This window comes from Moschus berezovskii, chromosome 6, assembly GCF_049115385.1.
Source record: "Moschus berezovskii isolate FMDL1 chromosome 6, NW_MosBer_1.0, whole genome shotgun sequence".
Classification (NCBI taxonomy): Eukaryota; Metazoa; Chordata; class Mammalia; order Artiodactyla; family Moschidae; genus Moschus; species Moschus berezovskii.
Genome location: NC_142465.1, coordinates 30,765,064 through 30,784,546, shown reverse-complemented (window position 1 = coordinate 30,784,546; position 19,483 = coordinate 30,765,064). Strand labels below are relative to the sequence as shown.

The 19,483-nt window shown below is 52.6% G+C and overlaps 3 protein-coding genes across 8 annotated transcripts in view; 1 reads left to right on the top strand and 2 right to left on the bottom strand.

The window, feature by feature from the left end:
• Positions 1-1,568: 1,568 nt before the first annotated feature.
• On the top strand, positions 1,569-6,988 carry TARBP2 (TARBP2 subunit of RISC loading complex). 3 transcript variants are annotated; one of them, XM_055394998.2, is made up of 9 exons: positions 1,569-1,866; positions 2,419-2,583; positions 3,358-3,460; positions 4,056-4,151; positions 4,704-4,776; positions 5,001-5,118; positions 5,414-5,541; positions 6,201-6,402; positions 6,557-6,988. In XM_055394998.2, the coding sequence occupies exons 2-9, from the start codon at positions 2,424-2,426 to the stop codon at positions 6,712-6,714; spliced, it is 1,038 nt and encodes a 345-aa protein (XP_055250973.1). In that variant the 5' UTR covers positions 1,569-1,866; positions 2,419-2,423; the 3' UTR covers positions 6,715-6,988. The 3 variants fall into 3 exon arrangements, with proteins under 3 accessions (XP_055250973.1, XP_055250970.1, XP_055250972.1); XM_055394995.2 differs by having other exon boundaries at positions 1,573-1,866; positions 2,414-2,583; XM_055394997.2 differs by lacking the exon at positions 1,569-1,866 and adding an exon at positions 1,984-2,113 and having other exon boundaries at positions 2,414-2,583.
• Positions 6,989-7,223: 235 nt separating this feature from the next.
• On the bottom strand, positions 7,224-10,961 carry NPFF (neuropeptide FF-amide peptide precursor). Its single transcript, XM_055394999.2, has 3 exons — positions 8,039-10,961; positions 7,551-7,672; positions 7,224-7,438 (listed from the first exon to the last, which is right to left on the bottom strand). The coding sequence occupies exons 1-3, from the start codon at positions 8,264-8,266 to the stop codon at positions 7,321-7,323; spliced, it is 468 nt and encodes a 155-aa protein (XP_055250974.2). The 5' UTR covers positions 8,267-10,961; the 3' UTR covers positions 7,224-7,320.
• Positions 10,962-11,115: 154 nt separating this feature from the next.
• LOC129536215 (cyclic AMP-dependent transcription factor ATF-7) overlaps positions 11,116-19,483 on the bottom strand; it is a 96,306-nt gene continuing 87,938 nt past the window's right edge. For all 4 annotated transcript variants that reach the window (XM_055394974.2, XM_088836881.1, XM_055394975.2 and 1 more), the window contains one exon: positions 11,116-16,579. In XM_055394974.2, the coding sequence (XP_055250949.1) occupies positions 16,362-16,579 (218 nt within the window). In that variant the 3' untranslated portion in view covers positions 11,116-16,361. The remainder of the gene's footprint in view (positions 16,580-19,483) is intronic.

Genomic DNA, 19,483 nt, shown 5'->3' with positions numbered 1-19,483 from the left:
GCTTTCTCCCCCCACCCCCCGACCCCAAACCCCGTCCTCACACGGCTTGAACTCCCGCTCCTTCCGAGGCCCCCGCCCCAGGCCCCCCGGGACGGACACGCCCTGAGCGGGGGATGCTGCGCTGGAGCCACGGCCTCTTAAAGGAGCCCGCTGCTGCCATCCGGCACGCTCCAGGCTAGTCCCTGGCCCGTCAGGTCCTCGCACCTCCCTGCTGGCGGTGACCTGGAGCGATCCCACCCCCGACCTTAAGCCCTAAGACCGGTCTTATAAGCTCCCTCCTATACCCTGAAACAGCAGCCCCTCAGATGGGAACCCCCTCCTCCGCTCAGCGCTCTTGCATCGCTCCCCCTGTCAAACGATCTTGCCTGTCTTCTTTTCCCTAATTGCCACCACTCCGGGTCCACCAATTGTAATCCACTCAGCTCAACGCCCCGTCCCTTTCCAGTGTTCCTGGATGACCCCTCGTTTTTATTTCAAGATTCCATCGGACCTCTAGCCCCGCACAGAGCAAGCCCATCTCGTCTCTGACCCATTCCCCGAACACTCATTAGAGTCAGACAGACATTTTTCGTGATTTCTTTCTCTCCAAGGTCACAAAAATTTCCCTACATCTTTCTCGCCAGTGGCTGTGAGACTTTGGTGAGGAGGAAATGGAACTCGGGGACCCAAAAATATGGATTCTGTTCCGCACAGATTAGTCCATTAATCTTAAGAGGCCAGAATTCTCTCTTGCCCTCTCTTTAGCTGAGACCTGGGACACATGGCAGAGGGAATGAGACCACTATGTGCCTTAGTCCTTCTAATCTTGTCTCTTATAGCGTGAGTCTCAGGCCCTGGAGGTTATATCCCGGCGTAAGGGGAAAAGGTGTAGGTCCATTCTAAAAAGGCTTTAGAAAATAAGCGGAAATCGACAGGCTACAGAATTAATGAGAAGGGTGGTGAAGGACAACACAGGAAAAAGAGGTTCTGTAAGACGAAGGCCCGAGAGCCAGAGGATTAGGCCAAAGGCTGAGGGAGAACTGAGACTGAGGTGCACTAGGATTTACAACTGCCCCGGCTCAGAGGGGCAGAGGACAGTCGCCTCCCGCGTCCAGGCAGGGCCCACCCTCCTAGACTGCAAAGAGTCAGCAACAGACAGCGGCCTCTCACCTGGGCCAATCACAACCTTTTCTCAAGAAAGAGGCGGAGTCAAGAGGGTTGACTCTTCCCTTGTCCCCGCCCCCTTAGATAAGGTAACCAATCGCAATCCACCTGGAGCGAGCACGCAAAATCGGGACTAGCCAATTATGCCGCGAAACTTTTCGCGCATGCTGCCTCCCAGCTGCGACAAGGATGGCGCGCGAGCTCCTGGGTTTTGTAGTTTTCTCGGTAGCCGAAGCATCCCTCCCCACCTTCCTAGGCTCGAGTTCGCCCTTACTGCCCCGCCCCTAGCCACTTCCACTCTGCTGGTACGCATGCCCCGAGCCCCAGCCCGGGGCGAGGAGACGCGGAAGGAAGGAGGCGGGACGTTGTTAAAATTAAAAAAACAAAAAACCACCCTCAACTCGGGAAGCGACAGTGGAAGGGTCCACTCCTCCCAGAAGGCGGTGCTGCCTGCTTGAACGAACCACGCGGAGGGTTGTGGGGCGGATAGCTCCCCTCCTGATGGAGACTCATAGAGTCCGGTGGGCGGGGGACTTCATATCCCAGCATGCCCCGCGGCGGGCCCGACCGGCCGCGACTTGGGGCTTGGCCCCGGCCCTAGCTCGTCGGCGGTGTATTGGGGCGCGTGGAGGCTGCAGTCACGGTGGCGCCTGCGGGGACGGAGGAGGGAATGAGTGAAGAGGAGCAAGGCTCCGGCACTACCACGGGCTGCGGGCTGCCCAGGTGAGCCGCCTGGTACCGATCCCTGCAGGGCGCAGAGCTTGGCGTGGTGCGGAGAGAGTAGCGGCGCGGCCCCAGCATGCACCTGGCCTGAGGGTTGTTCCCGGCAAGCACTGGGGTAGTGGGCCGTGGTTCCCGGCATGCACCCCGGCAGTGGCCACTGCCTCCAGCTTTAGCTAGTTGGGGTTGGCCCGGTTCCCAGACTGCACTGGGGCACTGGGCTTTATGCCCCCGACATTCAGTGCATTTGGTGGGTACTGGGTTCCTGGCCTGCACTGTGTCAGGGGACATGCACTTCCAACCTGCACTGGGGTATAGGATCCCCCGCCCGAACTGAGAAAGGAACAGTGCTTTCCCCGCTTGCCCTGGGGCAGTGGACCCTGCTTTCCCAGCCTGCACCTCTACTCCACTTTGACCCCAGCCAGTGGCTGCCTGAGGTTTCCTGGACCCAGTGTCCCCCACAGTGTGCATGGGTCTGATAATGGCAGTGCTTGGCCAGGTGGGTGCACAGAGGGGAGATGTGATGAAGGGTCTGTGCCCCTCCCCCCAGTATAGAGCAAATGCTGGCAGCCAACCCGGGCAAGACCCCGATCAGCCTTCTGCAGGAGTATGGGACCAGAATAGGGAAGACGCCCGTGTACGACCTTCTCAAAGCCGAGGGCCAAGCCCACCAGCCTAATTTCACCTTCCGGGTCACCGTTGGCGACACCAGCTGCACTGGTGAGGAAGGCTTGGGCAGCCTGGCTGGGGTGTGCATTCACAGGGCCCCATTGGCTTTATTGCTTGGAGTCTCTTCACGGTCCTCTTCTCCAAGACCAGTGAGGGAAGGAGAGATTTTAGGGGAAAAATCACTGACTGGATTGGGAGAACAGGTCTGTGAGGAGGTACCTAGGACTTAGGAGAATTAGAGGAGCAAGCAGGACTGCCACAGTGATCGGGCAGATCTGGAAAAAGGAGATAAATCGAAATCTCAGTGCAGCATTTGGGGGAGTGAGTGCCTGCTGTGCTGGGCTCTGTTCCAGGTGCTTAATTCCTACTTAATCTTAAACCTTGGTCGAATCCAGTGATGTAGGTGGTAGTATTTTCATGTTGAATGTGAGGAAACCAAGAGAGCGATTCAATGGCTGGGGCGAGATCACATGCCTAGTAGATGGCAGAACCAGCTCTGACTCTGGAGCCTACACTTTTTCTATTTTTCCAGCAATCTCTATTGAAAGAAAGTGCTCCCCAGAGGAAAGTAGGGCAGAGAAAAAGCTTCCAGGTGGCTAACCTCAAGGACAATTCTACCTGGCATGACTTGATTTGGGGAACTTGTGGAAAGATAAGGACCCTTCCTCCAGCAGTTAGAGTAACACTTCCAGCCTTGGGCAAGGGGAGGTTGGTGAGATGGGGCTTGGTTGACTCCCTCTGGCTGTGAGGAGAGAGGCTGTGGGATGCTGGTTTCTCTTCCATCCTTCTAGTGACCTCCAGTATTGCCCACACCCCCTCTCTCAGGTCAGGGCCCCAGCAAGAAAGCAGCCAAGCACAAGGCAGCTGAGGTGGCCCTCAAACACCTCAAAGGGGGGAGCATGCTGGAGCCAGCCCTGGAGGACAGCAGGTGAGGGAGGAACGGCCGAGGATCCTAGAGGCTCTGTTAGGAACCCAGGCCCCTGCATCAGCCCCTCTGCCCCATAGGCTTCGCTTGGTGACACTGAACTGCCTTGACGTGGCTGCTTCCTGAGAGCTTCCCCTGAAACCCGAGCAGGACGTTTCCAGGGCTCCTGCTGCTGTGAGGGATTCTGGGAGGCAGTGGCCAGCCGCAGTGTGGGGTTGTGGCTATGGTTTGGGTCCCAGGTTGGGCCTGGGGAGGGACAGGGGTGGAGGCTGAGACTGGAGGGGGTTGCTCCCTGACATACTTCTCCTCTCCAGCAAGATGTTGTTCCCTCTTCCGCACTCAGGTTGGCGTTGGTTGCTCCCACGGTTCTTGGGTAGAAAGAAACACCCCTCCTACTTTTCTTAGTATTTTTGATCAAGTGTTTGACACCAGAAGATCTCAGGTGGAACTGGTGGTTGAGCTTCCCTGAGTTTTTGGCTTCAGTGGGAAGAGATTTTCTTAGGGGAGGGCAGGTCAGGAGGACCTGGGTCCCCCACCTTTTATTCCCCACCACCACCCCATGTGGGTGTGAATCAAAGGCCCCCTTCCCCTCGGGAAGTTCTTTTTCTCCCCTAGACTCTTCACTGCCTGAGGACGTGCCGGTTTTTACAGCTGCAGCGGCTGCTACTCCCGTTCCATCTGCTGTCCCAACCAGGTATCTTGTCTCTCCTGACTGCCTGAGGAGGGTGGAAAGGGGTCCTGGCTCCCGGCCTCCCAGGCTGGTCAGGCATGAGGAAGTCTGAGAGTGAACAGAGGATGGAATAGTTGGGGACCAGAGTTTGAAGAATTTGCACCAGCTGGTAAGCTCTTGAGACAGGAGGTAGTTTATAGTTTGGCAGTACCTTGTGGATGGTATTTGACCACGTTAAAGGTCTTGCTGGTCCTAATTTCTTCCAAATTGGCCACATGATGGTCCTGTGTTTGAGTCCTACCAGCTGCTCCTGGGGACTGGATCTACCCTCCTCTCCACTCTCCTGTCTAGGTGATGATCAAGTGTTCCAGAAAATCGAAATGAGCCTGGGACCTGGAGGAGACCTCGTCGGGGGGAGGGGGCGGGAGGCGGGCTTGATGCTTGGAGAGACAGCTGCCTGCCTGGTGGGGAGTAGGGAGCTGGCAGTGGGGGAAACAAGAGCGGGGCGGAAGACTCCTGGGCAGCTGCAGAAGGAGCCAGCCCCTCAGCTTTGGCCCTGGGCCCTTTCTCCTTCAGGAGCTCCCCCATGGAGGTGCAGCCCCCGGTCTCTCCTCAGCAGTCCGAGTGCAACCCGGTCGGTGCTCTGCAGGTGTGCCACACCCTCACTTCCCGTGCCTGCCTGCCTGCCTGCCTCGCTTGTACCCGGGGCTGCGGGGGAAGTCGAGGAGGGCGGGTACCCTGTTCTGAGGGCTTTTCCCACCCACCTCCCTTTATTCCTCTTCTGACCTGGAACCTGAGACTCCCAGGAGGAGGGGAGAGGATGGGAGGCCTCCTCTCTCACGCTCTTGCGCACCCTTGTCTCTCCCTTCCAAGGAGCTGGTGGTGCAGAAAGGCTGGCGGTTGCCTGAGTACACGGTGACCCAGGAGTCTGGGCCAGCCCACCGCAAAGAGTTTACTATGACCTGCCGAGTGGAGCGTTTCATTGAGATTGGTAACTGGGCGGAGGGGAGTGCTTGTAGTGACTGCCCCGCATCACTCCAGCCCTGGCCAGGGGCAGCTCCCAGCTTCTCTCTACGCTCCTGGCTGAGACCCTGGCTTGGCTGCTGCTTCCTTGCACCCTTTCTTGCCCTCCTCTTCTGGCCAGCCAGGTTCTTGGGTGCCTGGCAGGTCCTGAGCTCCCCTTTTCAATTGACAGCCACTGAGGGGACCCTCAGCCCAAGTTTAAGCTGGGTGGAAGCAGTGGGTCTGTTGGAAACCCTCATTCAGCAGCCCTCTCCCCCGTGCAGGCAGTGGCACTTCCAAAAAGCTGGCAAAGCGTAACGCAGCGGCCAAAATGCTGCTTCGAGTGCACACAGTGCCTCTGGATGCCCGGGACGGGAACGAGGCAGAGCCCGAAGATGATCACTTTTCCATTGTGAGTGCCTTGTGGGCCATGCCCCGTGCTCCATCCTTAATGCCAGGGCAGGGCACAGAGGACTTGGGTCTGTGACTTGAAAGTGAGCCTCCTGGGCCCACGGCCTACTTCTGCCTATTTTCCTTCTGGACCCAGGGATCCTTGGGCTCCCTTTCAGCCTCAGCTGTAGGCCTGCGTGCTGAGTGCTTTGAGGGAGGGAGCTGGCCCAGGGCAAGGGACCTGTAGGCTTCTGTTATTGGAATAAGAAAGGCTGCCTGACCGTCTGGTCCACAGTCTAGTAGTTAGAAGGGACCACACAGGGCTTGGGCTTCCTGGGTGGCTCAGTGGTGAAGAATCTGCCTGCCAAGCAGGAGACATGGGTTCTATCCCTGGATTAGGAAGATCCCCTGGAGGAGGAAATGGCAACTCACTCCAGTATTCTTGCCTGAAAAATTCCATGGACAGAGGAGCCTAGTGGGCTACAGTCTGTGGGGTTGCAGAAGAGTCAGACGTGACTTAGCGACCAAACAATCCAGGGATTGACTGGCAGGTGGGAGGCAAATAGGAGGAAGCATTCTTTGGGCTTTTCTCTCCTTGGACATAGAATGTCTCTTCAGTGCCTGGTTTCAGAGCCTTCAGAGCCCCTGGCTGCATCCTTCCCCATGTCCCTGTCTTGACAGGGTGTGGGCTCCCGCCTAGATGGACTTCGGAACCGCGGCCCAGGCTGCACCTGGGATTCTCTGCGGAATTCGGTGGGAGAGAAGATCCTGTCCCTCCGCAGCTGCTCCCTGGGCTCCTTGGGCGCTCTGGGCCCTGCCTGCTGCAGTGTCCTCAGTGAGCTCTCTGAGGAGCAGGCCTTCCATGTCAGCTATCTGGATATTGGTATGGCTAGTCGGGGAGCCGGGGGACGGTGGGGACTAGACCAGAGCAAGTATGGATGGGAATGAGGGCTCGGGAGGGCATGACAGTGACATGGACCCGCCCCAGTGCTGCCTTCCTGCCCAACACTGCCTCCCTCTTCTCTCTCGGTCTCCAGAGGAGTTGAGCCTGAGTGGGCTCTGCCAGTGCCTGGTGGAGCTGTCCACACAGCCGGCCACTGTGTGTCATGGCTCTGCAGCCACCAGGGAGGCAGCCCGTGGCGAGGCTGCGCGCCGTGCCCTGCAGTACCTCAAGATCATGGCGGGCAGCAAGTGAAGCCACAGCAGGACTCATGAAATACATCCTCTGCTTCCTGCTCTTCCTGCCCCCGGCCTGTGCGCTTGCCCAGCTCTGGGATCCCCTGGAGGTGCCACCTCTACCTCTGACACAGACTGCAGGCTGAGGAGGGCACAGGGCCAGGAGCCAGGGACCACAGGGCCTCAGCTGGCCCAGGTTCTGCTGTCATGTAACTGGTGATGACCAAGGGGAATGAAATTGGGGGCTCTCCCATTAGGGCCCCAAATAAATGTGCTGCGTTTTGGATTCTTCAGTCCTGGTCTGTTTCCCTGAGTGGTCATCCCCAGAGGGGGTTAGCGCCAGGTCACGTACCCCATGCGCCTCCCCACTTTGCTCCCCACACGTCCCCATGTTTGCCTTCCTGGTGGGTGCACTGACATCTGGGCACACCATCGCCTGTGTTCCTGGAGAGTTGGGTTTAGCGGAGGTGGGGGAGGCTGTGGTTCTTGTCTTGGGACTCCCTCCCATGTCTCATGCAAATGCAGACACGTGCACACGGATTCAGAAGCCACACAGCTTTATTTGCAGGGGACACATGGCAGTGTGGGGTGTGGGCCTTGCATGCAAACCTCAGAGAATGACATGTCACTTCTTCCCAAAGCGCTGAGGGGCAGCCAGGCTCCAAAAGGGGGAACTCAGCCCCTCTCCAGCTCGAGGACTCAGTCTTTTGTTGCTCCAGGAGCCCCGGGTGTTTCTGCCAAACCTTAGGAGAGATCCACCCTCAGCTATGGGTCCTTCCAGATCCCCCCTTTCCTTCTCTCCTCCCACTCCTCTCCCCTCAGCCCTGGCCTTGCCTCTGTCCCTGCTAGACTCACCTCTGGGGCTGAAACAGGAAGGCTGGACTCCGGCCAGTTCTCTGCATGGCCTGGAGCAGGGAGCGCAGGAGTGACCTGGGGGTCTGAGCATCCTGTGGTGGGTGGGCGCCACTGTCTTCCTCCTGTGGTATGGAGCCATCCGGGAAGGAAGATGGGTGAGGGCCTTGGGCATTTAGATCACAAGGGGGAGGGAGTGACCTCCAGGGCAAGTTATAGGAGGCTAAGTTGTCATTTCCTCCGATGTGAGGACCCAGTGACCCTGGCAGCCAGAATATTTGAACCTGGAGTGTAAGTCTCAAGCTGTTGTTGTTTTTAGTCACTCAGTCGTGTCTGACTCTTTGTGACCCCATGGACTGTAGCCCGCCAGGCTCCTCTGTCCATGGGATTCTCCAGGCAAGAATACTGGAGTGGGTTGCCATTTCCTTCTCTAGAAGTCTCAAACCGAGGTCCGGGAAAATGGTGAGACGGGGACGGGCATGCTCACTTACCATGAAGATCTGGTCTCCTCCATCCCGGCCCCCTGGTCCTTCAGCGTGGCTCCAGCCTGTTACTAACAGCAGCACCAGCAGCAGCGCTGCTGCCTGCCTGGCGTCCATGCTGCCATCTGCCTTGCTGTGGCCACACCCGTCTCTTATACCTGCTGTCCCCCTGTTCCTCACCTCCCACAGCTGCCTGAGGGGGAATCTAGAGAAGGCAATGGAAATGCACAACTCCATTAAGAGCTCCCTGGGAACCCCCTCCCGGGCCCCTATGGGACTTCCTGCTCTCAGCCTCGGGCCCCAGCCCCTAAGCCTGGAGTTACAGACTTTATTAGATGCATAAATCCTGTCTCCAGAGCTCAAGAAGCATCATTAATTGCAGATGCTTTGTCAGAGCCCTGGGGGGCCTTCAAGAACTCCCAATCCCTCAACAGGTTGGAGCGCTCCAATGGATCACCTCCTCTCTTTGCTAGCTTGTAGAATAAAACACAGAGAAAGCCCTGTCAGGCTAGGCATCGTGTCCTGGAAAGAAAGGAGGAAAGAGCCAGGGTGATCCCGTCTGGGGACTGGGGAGGCTGCAGGCAGGGCCTCCTGGCCCATTGACACCCATGTGGACGTGCCTCTTGGAGGGTTAAAAATGGAGTCAATACTCTGAGATGTGCCTGTGGAGAGAAAAGTGAGGTACAGGAGAGAAGTTTCAGAGCCCCCAGAAAGTGGAGATTGCATCAGATGCTTGTAGACAGACCCCGTCTTCACCAGCACTGCTCTGGACCAGCCCCACTTCAGACTACAGAGCAGTGCTCTGCAGCTGAAGCACTGCTGCCACCCTGTGGTCACGGCTGTGCACGGTTGGCCTGGCCATTTCCTTTCTCTGGAGCAGAGTTCAATGAAGGGGCGGTCCTAAGGCCCTGACTTCAGGGTCCCAGAAAGGCAGGGGCAGGATACTGGCGTTATTATTGTTTTTGTCCACCTCCCTCTAGTCAGTCCAGCCTCTTCCTGGCTCTGCCTCTGACTTATTGAGGCAGGTACCTAGAACCCCCCTTAGGAAAAATCAGCCACTGCCTCTCAGGAAGTGTTCCCTTCAAAGTCACCCTTCTGATCCGAGAGTCCTTCCTCAGTACCCCCACCAGTGTGGTTCTTTAGCTGATGCCAGAGAGGTGTCATTGACATAAAGGGCCTATGAATCAGCCTTGGGCAAGATGCTTAGCTCTGTAAGTTTCTTCACTTAAAACATGGCAGCATTAAAAGGAAGCACTGTCAAAGGAGAACATTATTTGAGACACTTTTGGTAACCCTGGCATAGAGGAGGGTCCTTAAAACACCAGCTGTGATTGTCTTTGCACATCCGGGTCCCGGGGAATTTACCATCTCCTGAGAAAGCCAGACAGAATCATCCTTGCAAGGAGTTAGCTTTCATCTGTGGCCTCCACCAGGGGTTCTGGTTTGCCCCACTCTGAGTGGACCTGTCAACTCTCACATTACAAGCCTTTCCCATGTTCGAAGACAGATTGCGATTCTTCCACTCTGTAGAGTTGGGAAACATTCACTTTCTTTAAAGTGAGGCATCCAGAAACCAACTCACACTTTGGAAAGGTAGATGAGAGCAGGTTTTGATCTGGATGGCCTAGATGCTCGTTTCTATCCATGCAACCTAAGTTAGGGTGCACCTTTCTGTAAGGTTTGTCTCCTGGATGGTACCAAGCACAGAACCTGACATTCATCATCATTGTATCTTACAGTTTCACCACTTCTTAAAAGGAAGTGTCAGGTCCATGGGTAGATGGTTTTCCATGGGAAACGGACTGTGCACCATACTGAGGTCCTTGTCCGTTCCTATCTGACAAAGTTGAAGAGCAGGGTACGAGGTGGGTGGGGTGCTGCAGAGCAGCTCCCGGGTCGAAATGTTTTAATGCAGCTCTTCACACTTCACTGTGTGCCTTGGTCAAGTGTCTCAACCTAAACCTCATCATCCGTAACAGGAGGCAACTACTTGTTACCCAGCGCGCTTGTGAACGGTAAGTGACTTGATGAAAGCAAAGTATCTAGCACTCCACCAAGCACAGAGCGGGCTCACCAAACACGTTTATCCTGTTATTTCTCTGATCACCACTTACAAACAGACCTGAGCTGAGGCTGATTCAGAAAGGAGCTGTTCTAGCTGCTTCCTGTGTCCAGGATGGAGGTGATGGGTCTCTCCTTTGGCGAGAAGTTATAATGGGTTAATTCTTCTAACTTGGGAAACTGTCCTGCTTTCGGTTTCTTCTCAGCCTCCAGAACCTCTCAATCTTGGCTCCGGTATTTGGCCTTCAGCAACTTCCTTTCCCATTCTCTGGATTCTCACGCGCTCGTGACCACAGTGAAGACCACACCGCCTTTCCTGCTCTCCCAGAGACGAGCCCGCTGTCCGTGTCAGCTGCACCTCCTCCTGGAAACTCCCCTGGAGGCAGCTGGCTATCTCCCAGTCAGCTTCTTCAGCCTGCTCACCCTCCTCCTTTGTGGTGTCAAGGAATACACAGACAAGAGCTTGGTGGGACTGCCCCACACCTCACAGTTCCTGAGCACTGCCTTTCTTATGAACTATCTTACCTGCCTCTACAGAAACTCCACCTCCCATTTCTAGATTCTCTTCTTCCCACACCCATAGACTCACAGAATCACAGAACGCTTCTCTAAGTCTTTGTGCACTCCCTAGACATGCTGGAAACTTCTTGAGGGTAGGGCTTATTATTTTCTAATTGTGGGGAAGTGGGGACAAAATGCTGAAAGGCTAAGAGGGCACTTCACCTGCCTTCTAACATCATCTGATCTCCATCCACACAAAGCACATGAGTTCTTTCAATGCGGGCTCCCATGATGCCGAGGGCCCTTGTCCCCAGGGCAGTGCACAGCCTTCTGGTGTGTTATGTAATTCCGACAAACCACCCACCTCCCTCTAGGCTGTGTCATCCCCTGCATAAAAAAGAGGGATAAGAATGCCAGCTCTTTCTGTCCTAAGAATTAGGAGAGTGAAGATCACAGGCATGAGAGCCCAGTGAGTTCCCAGAAAGAATGGGACTTGTAGATTATTGAAGCATCAGACAGAACAGTGGTTCTCTTCATAGTTTAATGTTATATTTGCAGCATAAATAAGGCACAATATATGTCAGGGCAAGATTGGGAGAGGGAGAAGGCATGGCTGGGGGTAACTGCTATGTGGCGAGGGGAGAGGAGGAGGGACGGGAAGGGAGAATAGAGCGAAGCCTCTGCCTCAGCCCCGTCCCAGGAGACTGTGAGAACCTGCTCACAGGGATCATGCTGCAGTGGGTGGGGGGAGAAAGGGAGAAGACAGTTTTGTAACAAAACAGCCTGTAGCACTGCATCCTCCTGCCTGTCAAAGTCCACCACTGGGGACTGGGGAAACCCAGACCCAGAGTCAAGTTCCTTAATGACATGGAGAGGTGTTGCTACATGTCAAAGATATACAGATGAACAGAGATATAACCATAGATACACACAGCTTTCTTTTCAACAGATACTATGTCAGGAGACTATGGCTTCCACTACTGGGGCTGGAGGCTCATCTCCCTGCCTGAAAGGTGTGTTGGGGGTGGGGTGGGTGGGAGAACAGGACAGCTGGTCCATCCTGTAACAAAGAACATGTAGTAATCCGTCTGCAAGGGAGTATGGGCCAACTCCTGCCTGGATCCACGCAGGACAGGTTTTAGGGGTAAGTAGAGGAAGACAAATCTAGATTTTGAGATGAGTGGTGTTGTTTTAATGGCAGTGGAGGGAGGGACTGGACAAAATGGAAAAATGTTAGTGCTAAGGCAAAGGGTGGGACATCCTACAAGGGTTTCCCAGCTAGCCCCTAAGGCAATGGTTCTCAAACTTCAGTGTGTCTGAGAATGGCTCTGAGTGCTTGTCAGAGCCCATCTCCAGAATTTCTGATTCAGTATGTCTGGAACGGGGTGAGCGTGCATGTCTAACAAGTTCTCAGATGATGGTCCTTCTGGTCCCAGACCACATTCTGGGAACCACTGCCCTAAGGGAAAGTCACTGAAACTAGTGCTCATAGCCACCTCTTACAGCTAAAGCTTCACTCACCAGAAGTGACTGCTGATGAGACAGCTCTAGGCTACCAGCCCCCACTAAAAAGAGAAACTCGAGCAGCTGTGACACAAACCTGCACCTGCAGAGGAAGTAAGCTGCCTCAGGCTGCCCTGCACCTCCAGGGAAGAGCCTGACCCCAAACAGACGAATGCACTGGTCTGGAGGGCAGGAATGCTGGCCAGCGACCATCTCTGCTCGTTCCTGCCGGGTTGCCACCCTGGAGTGTGGCGCTTAGGCCTGGCGCACCCGCATGTGTGCGTGCAGAAACAGAGAAATCGGTTCTTTACGATGAAGCGGGTAATGAGGGCTGTGGGAGGCTGAAGTAGGATTGCAGGGCAGGATCCTTTCATTTGTCTTATGATCCTCACCTGTCCTGCTCTTCCCTCCACCCCTGTCAAACAAAAGTCTAAAGAAAGCAGAAAGAGTGTATCAACAAAGGCATATGTGATATACAGCTAGAAGGACTGGATTCTAAACAGACTGGTTATGACATTAAAAAAAAAAAAAAAGAGTACATTTCCTTCCTGTGTATACAATGTATAATATTACTGAAAAATAATGACTTGGGGATGGGAAGGAAGTTAGGAAAGAAATGGGGTCTTTGTGGGGAAGAGCTGTCAGGGCTAGCACCTTTCAAGGAGCCTCTCAGTGTGGGCGAACAGGGGAGGAATACTTTGGTGTCTGCTTGGTGGTTCAGGCTGCAGTTGGGGCGTTGTTATGGTTAAGCACCCTGTCTGCCAGGATGGGTGGTGCTGGAGGGCAGTGAATCAGGAAAGGAACTGGAACAACAGAACAGGCATAGGGACGGCAGCAGAATGGGGTTCAGTTAGGCCACCTCCTCCTTACTGCCACCAAGAGTGTACAGTTGAGCGCTTAGGGCCAAGGGGAGGACCAGAGGCCAAAGGAAGCCAGCTGTGGGACGTGCAACCAACAGGGAAAGATGAAGCAAAGGAGGTCCTACTCCTTCTAGTCCTTCCTAATAGAGTGGGAGGCTTTCTCAGACTTTTCAACTCTAAACAAGCTTTAAGACAACGTGGCAAAAAGTCTGTGAACCAGAAGACCTGGTTCTGGCTCCTTCCTCTGTGGCCTTGCATCTCTAGCAGCTGTGTCCTTGGAGTGAGTGGGAGGGCTGAGTCCTGTGTTCACTTAGAAAAGTCCCAAGGCATCAATATTCCCAGCCCCTTTCAGAAAATGTCTTCCCTTAAGAGTGAAAGTGTTAGTTACTCAGTTGTGTCCAACTCTTTGAGACCCCACAGACTGCAACCTGCCAGGTTCCTCTGTCCATGAAGTTTCCAGGCAAGAATATTGGAGTGGGTAGTCATTCCCTTCTCCAGGGGATCTTCTTGGCCCAGGGATGGAACTTGGGTCTCCTGCATTGCAGGCAGATTCTTTACCATCTAAGCCACCAGGGAAGCCCATTCCCAGCCCCTTTCAGAATGTATCCTCCCTTAGGCCCATAGAAAGGCCATGGTCCTTAAGAAGGAATAAGTGACACCCTCCATGATGTTTGTTCTGGTTCAGGTGGGTCTGGAAGGTAAGGAGCAGGGGTGAGCGGCCACACAGCTGGCTGCAGTAACGAGGTAAGTGTCATTCTCCTTGACTACAGGAGAGGCTTCAGTTCAAGCAATTGCTCTGCCTTCTCAGTGAGACCAAGGACCAACAAGAGAGCTGTATGGGGTGGGGGAGGTCCTGTTGTGTTCCTCCCGCATCTCACTGCTGCTTTACTAAGGTTCTGCCAGTGCCTCTCAGGTCCCCAGGACTAACTTCCCACTGATGAAAATAAAATAAGGACTTAGACAGGAGGACTAAGAAATTAAGACCCTCTCCATAGACTTGACATCCTACCCAGGGAAGACCAGCAGGGACTCCAACTTCCCTCAAGGTCAAGCAGCGAGGCAGCACACATGCGCAGTGCCAACCTGATTCTTAACTTGAAGAACACCTGACTAAAGGGGGAAGAAAAATAGCCAAGGGTCTTATGAAGGCTCCTTAGGAGCCATAAACTCAGTCAAGCTTTAGGGCAAGGCTGCTAGCGGGAAATCAAGATAACAAAAAATTAAACACAGCTGAGGCAGGAGAAAATCCCAGAGAACAACCATCTAAAGGAAATGTCCTGAGCGTAAGTATGGCTGTGAAGTTTTAAAGGCAAGCAGAGTCCCCGGAGGTGGTAACCTGCATCCTGACCATCTGTCGTGCCGTTTGCTAGTCTGAGTCACTTCAGGGGCTGTTCCTGTTGGGTCCTGGGTGGGGGAGGATGAGAAAACCATGTTTTTCTCTCCTTTCTCTTCACCAGGTGTGGCTTCTTCAGCACCAGCTCTGAACACAGGAGGGGAAATTAAAAACAAATGCAGTAAACATGTCATCTGGCTGGCTCACCAGTTTATCAGTCTGAGGAGACAGGGATCTTGTAGTTTAGACCGTTTCCTCATTCCTCTCTGACAGCCAATTTTGGAAGATAAGAAAGGAAGCTGGCAGTTACTCTGTGTGCATGTATAAGATGGAGGCAGGCAAGAGAGAGACAAAGAGAAAGGGACATTACTGGCTTGGGCAGATGGCAGAAAGTGGCTCTGGGACAATTGGAAGGGATTCATACTGAAGGGCTATTAGAGCTGACCTATCTATCCACAGGCCTCTGGCTTTGGACTGCTTCCTATGGCCTTGGTAGAAATTGCATAGTTCAGAGCCAAAGGAAGACGAGAAGTGTTAATGGGGAAGAAAGAGGGGCAAGAGGGATAAAAACGTCCCCCCTGCAACCCAACTTTTCAAAGTAAGAATGGCTGAGAGCAACAGTCACTAATTTCCCAGCAGGTTGGACCTTTCAACAAACAGGGATCTTTGGTGGACATCAGTATGCCACCTCCCCTTCCCGCGCCTCCTTCTGACCTACCTCATACTCAAGAAAACCCACTCTGGACCTTGGCTAGAATGCCTCAGAGTCCTGGGGCTTAGACTACAGAGAAGCCTCACATCCAGGGGGCAGAGAGCAGAAAAGAGCGAAAGGAACACTACAGAACCAGGAGACCTAGAGGCTAGGCTTGGAGTCGTGAGAGAAGGTAGATCCAGTGAGGATCATTCGTGCTTGTAAGACCCTTGCTCATAAAGGAAGATAGGTGTGTGAGGCTGAGAGAGGGGGGTCAGGGGAGTGAGGGAGCACAAGTCCCCCACATGACAGCCTCCAGAGGGCTGCGTCAGAACCAATTACAGAAGACAGAGGCAGGGATGCAGGCAGGGGGATGAACAGAGAGGCACAGGAGTGTAAGATGACCAAAGGGGTAGGTACGCTTTGGCTGGTATACTGCTGGAAAACATAATCCAGTGACCTGATGGAACAAGCTTTGAAACTACACTGTCCCTGTCTGTCCTGGAGGATAGGGCAGGGAGGGGAAGGGAATCAACCAGTCAGATCCTAGGCGCTTTCTCTTTTCACTATTGAGCGGTATCTAATAAGGCCGTAAGATGAGGTTGCTAAGGCTTAGTGGGAGGTGGAAAAGACCCCACCACTAGACTGGGAAAACTCAAGACAGAAAATGAGGTACCCCAATAGCTCTGAAGTAAATGAGAAAGTACCGGAACTTTTAAGGTTTCATTTTTTTGTTTGTTTGTTTTTGGTGGCCGGTAAGGAGAAGGGCTAAAGTTTATGGAAGAGCTGGGAAATACTGCTATTTCATACATCAGAGGTAACCTTACATTCTCCATAAGTCAATGTTTTAACTAGAATTTATGAAGGGGGAAATGGGACCAACAAGCAGCTACTGGGAGACGAAGTCCTGAGTCCACGGGGTGGCTAGGGACGGGTCAGCAGTGATATGCTGTCAACTCTAGCCTCCCTCTCCCGAGCAGGAAGTGGCATGCTGCTCAGGATCAAGGTGCCCCCACGGCTGGGAGGGAAGGGAGACAACTGAGAAACTGAACCCCAGAAGTGCAAGCGTTAGTGTTAGGAGACAGGCACACGTGCGTGGGCAGGGCGATTGTTCAGACCATCTATAAAGGCCTTTGGCTGTGGGGACATCAGAAACTTCCCTCTTGGGGAATGATCTATGTGGCTCTGGGGCTGGGAGGCTCCTAGTACAGGTGTCAACGTACACGACTGTGAGAAAAGCCCCACATCTGACCATTACTCACAACACGCAATTCCCTCCCCCATATCGCCATGTCCAAGGCAGATGGGAGAGGATAGGATGACATCTCTCTTGGCTCTCGGGCGGGCGAGCTCTGGCTGGGGACCTCTCCACCAGGGGAGGCATCATCTGCCCGCAGACTGAGACTGTGGGGTCATGATCACATGCGACTGTATGGGCATGCTCAGTTCTGTCCTTTGGCTGGCCATCTGAGTGAGGACTGAGGTGGCCACAGCTTCGGCTGCAGAGCGAACGCTGAGGCCATTGCTTGGGGCTGTTGCTGAGCTGTGTTGAATCACAGGGGCTGGTGAACCCGTTGGCTCTGAGCTTTCCTTGGGGCTTTCTGTCAGGAAGCAGGGCAAAAAACAGAGCAAGTGGTTAGGAAACAGAATGTGGAAGTAGGCACAACTACTTTTCTAAAGGACCCCAAAGGAAAATGAAGCCCATATTTTTAGTGGGAGAGACGTCCCAGAATCTTGGCTTGTAAGGCACAAATGGGCTAGGAAACCACTAGTCGTGAGAAGGGAAGTAAGCTAGGCCAAAATTAACCTATTTATCCCAATAAAGCAAATCACCAACATGTTAATTACACTACTTGGCTTCTTGGTCTCTGCATAGTTCATTAACACATTGGAACACTCTTCCTCTTATTCATGTCTTTAAAGGTGATTTAAAATAAATCTTTTTTTAAGTTATCCTCTCATTAATGCTCACAATACTGCAATCATTCTATTATTTTTAGTATTCCTTTAGCATGAAGTTGAACTACAGATAAACCTAATAAATACCAAGCTACACTCAAATCATGTTATGGATGACCAGTCCTTGGCCAAGGTTGTTAACACAACCAACTACATGAGGTCTGTCAGACCCTCCTGACTGTCAACTGCTGCTGCTGCTAAGTCGCTTCAGTCATGTCTGACTCTGTGCGACCCCATAGACGGCAGCCAAACAGGCTCCGCCGTCCCTGGGATTCTCCAGGCAAGAACACTGGAGTGGCTTGCCATTGCCTTCCTAGCTGGGCATTAATGACTTAACACATTTACTCTGAGTTATACCACACCACGTAAAGTGACAATAACATTTTACTACTAAACACAAGTGTCTGAGGTGCATACAAAGGTACCCCACGCTGCTCAACAGTCAGGGAGTTTCATTAAACATGGGATGGCCTCTCTGGCTCTTTGAACAGAGATGTGCAGAGTAAGGGCACATTCCAACAGTTGGTTGTATTTTTGACCTCCTGATAAATGCCGGTGTCTTCTTTCACAACTTAAATATTACCTCCTCTGTGAAGCCTTCTTTGTTATGCTCAGGAAATTTAACTATTTCATCGTTTGTGCTTTCAGAGCATACTTCATTTATTCATCAAAGATTTACCGAGTACTGGCGGTGTGCCAGGCACCGGGGTATACAGAGAATAAACAGACTTCCTATCCTCAGGAAGCTCCCAGTCTAGGGGCTCGTTGGCACATTTGTGCTTACCTTACCTATGAGTCTCTCAAAGACAGGACAGTGTCTCGCTGGTCTTGTGTCAGGCACTCACAGCAATGTCCACACCACCCAGAAAGAACTAAATATATCTTTGCGGTAACAAGTGATCTCAAAGACTAACTACGTGTTGGAGTTCTTGTGGGGACTGAATAGAAACCCTACTGTATACAGACTTCATACGGATAAATGCTCAGTCCTCGTCTTCCTTAGCCCATCAAAAGGATCTGAAATAGCCAATCACTAAACTTCCTGAAATACTTTCTCATCTTGGCTTACAGAACATCATACCCAGCTAACTCAGCTGGTTTTCTTCCCACCTGTTTGGCTGCTCATTCTCAGTGTCTCTCATGGGTCCCTTCTCATCTCCCTGACCTCTAAATGTTGGAGCACCCAGGGCTCAGTCTTGGGACTTCTTTTTTTCTACCTACGCACTCTGTCTTGACAATAGCATCTCATCCAGTTTCACGGCTTTAAAAACTAACCATCTTCTACTGACTGCCAAAGTTGTACCTTCAGCCTTTCCTTGGAATCGCAGACTCGTACAACTGCCTGCTTGACAGCACCACCTGCAAGCCTAAGAGGCTTCCAAATCTGAGCTCCTTAATACACCATCCAGTCCACTTGTTCCGACACCTGCCCCATCTCAACCAATAGCAACTCTGTTCCTGTAGGTGCTCAGGCCAAACAATTTGGTGCAATTTTTTTTTGGGGGGGTGCAATTTTTGATTCTTCTTTTTCCTCACATACACTGTCCCGTCGAGCCATCATCACACCTTGTTGCTCTAACTTCAAAATATATCCTGAATTAAATCCCTTCTCACCACTTTCACTACCACCAATCGGTACAAGGCTCCATCCTCTTCTGCTCATGACTGTGACAGTCTCTTAAGCGGACTGCCCGCTTCTGCCCATTCATTCCTCATTCTCTAACAGAGTGACCTTTTCAAACTAAGTCAGATCAGTCATGGTGCTATTGTGCTGAAAACCCTCTAGTGGGTCCCCAAAGTATAGCAAAACCTGAAGTCCTCTCTATGACCGATGAGGCCCTAAAGAAAAATGCTCTCATTACCTCTCCTACCTCATCTCCGAATGTGCTCTTGTCCCCATTCTCTCCAATCTGGCCCCACTAGCCTCCCTGATGATTCTAGAATGTGCCAGACATGCTCCCACTTTGGGTCTTTGCATTTGTTGCTGCTCTTGCTTGCAGTACTTTTCTCCCATATTAATGTGTGGCTAGCTCTCTCAATTCCTTAAAAGTCAAAAAACACCTCATCTAAAATTTCAACCCTGCTGCTAACATTTCATATTCATCTTCCCTGTTTTATTTTTTTCTTCTAAGCACTTACTCTTATTTGACATAATATATATTGTACCTATTTATCTTGTTTATTGTCTGTCTCACCCACTAAAATATAAGCCCCTTACAGGCAGGGACTTTAATCTATTTGGTTCCATACTACGCCCTCAGCATGTAAAACAGTGCCTAGAACAGGCTCAATCAATATCTGCTGGGTGAATGAATGTACTCTGAAGTACACATTAAAATTAAAATTGTTCATTCGCTAAGTCGTGTCTGACTCTTTGTGACCCTATCAACTGCAGCACACCAGCCTTCCCTGTCCTTCACTATCTCCCAGAGTTTGCTCAAACTCATGTTCATTGAGTTGGTGATGCCACCCAACCACCTCATCCTCTGTCGCTCCCTTCTCCTCTTGCCCTCAATCTTTTCCAGCATCAGGGTCTTTTTCAATGA

Bases quoted from the DNA above. Each gene is read 5' to 3' on its own strand.
- TARBP2 (XM_055394995.2), top strand. From the start codon at position 1,814: ATGAGTGAAGAGGAGCAAGGCTCCGGCACTACCACGGGCTGCGGGCTG. The intron at 1,867-2,413 runs GTGAGCCGCCTG...CCCTCCCCCCAG, and splicing joins ACGGGCTGCGGGCTGCCCAG to TATAGAGCAAATGCTGGCAG. The intron at 3,461-4,055 runs GTGAGGGAGGAA...CCCCTCGGGAAG, and splicing joins CCAGCCCTGGAGGACAGCAG to TTCTTTTTCTCCCCTAGACT.
- NPFF (XM_055394999.2), bottom strand. From the start codon at position 8,266: ATGGAGTTGTGCATTTCCATTGCCTTCTCTAGATTCCCCCTCAGGCAG. The intron at 7,673-8,038 runs GTAAGTGAGCAT...TCCATACCACAG, and splicing joins GAGGAGACCAGATCTTCATG to GAGGAAGACAGTGGCGCCCA. The intron at 7,439-7,550 runs GTGAGTCTAGCA...ATCTCTCCTAAG, and splicing joins TTCCTGTTTCAGCCCCAGAG to GTTTGGCAGAAACACCCGGG.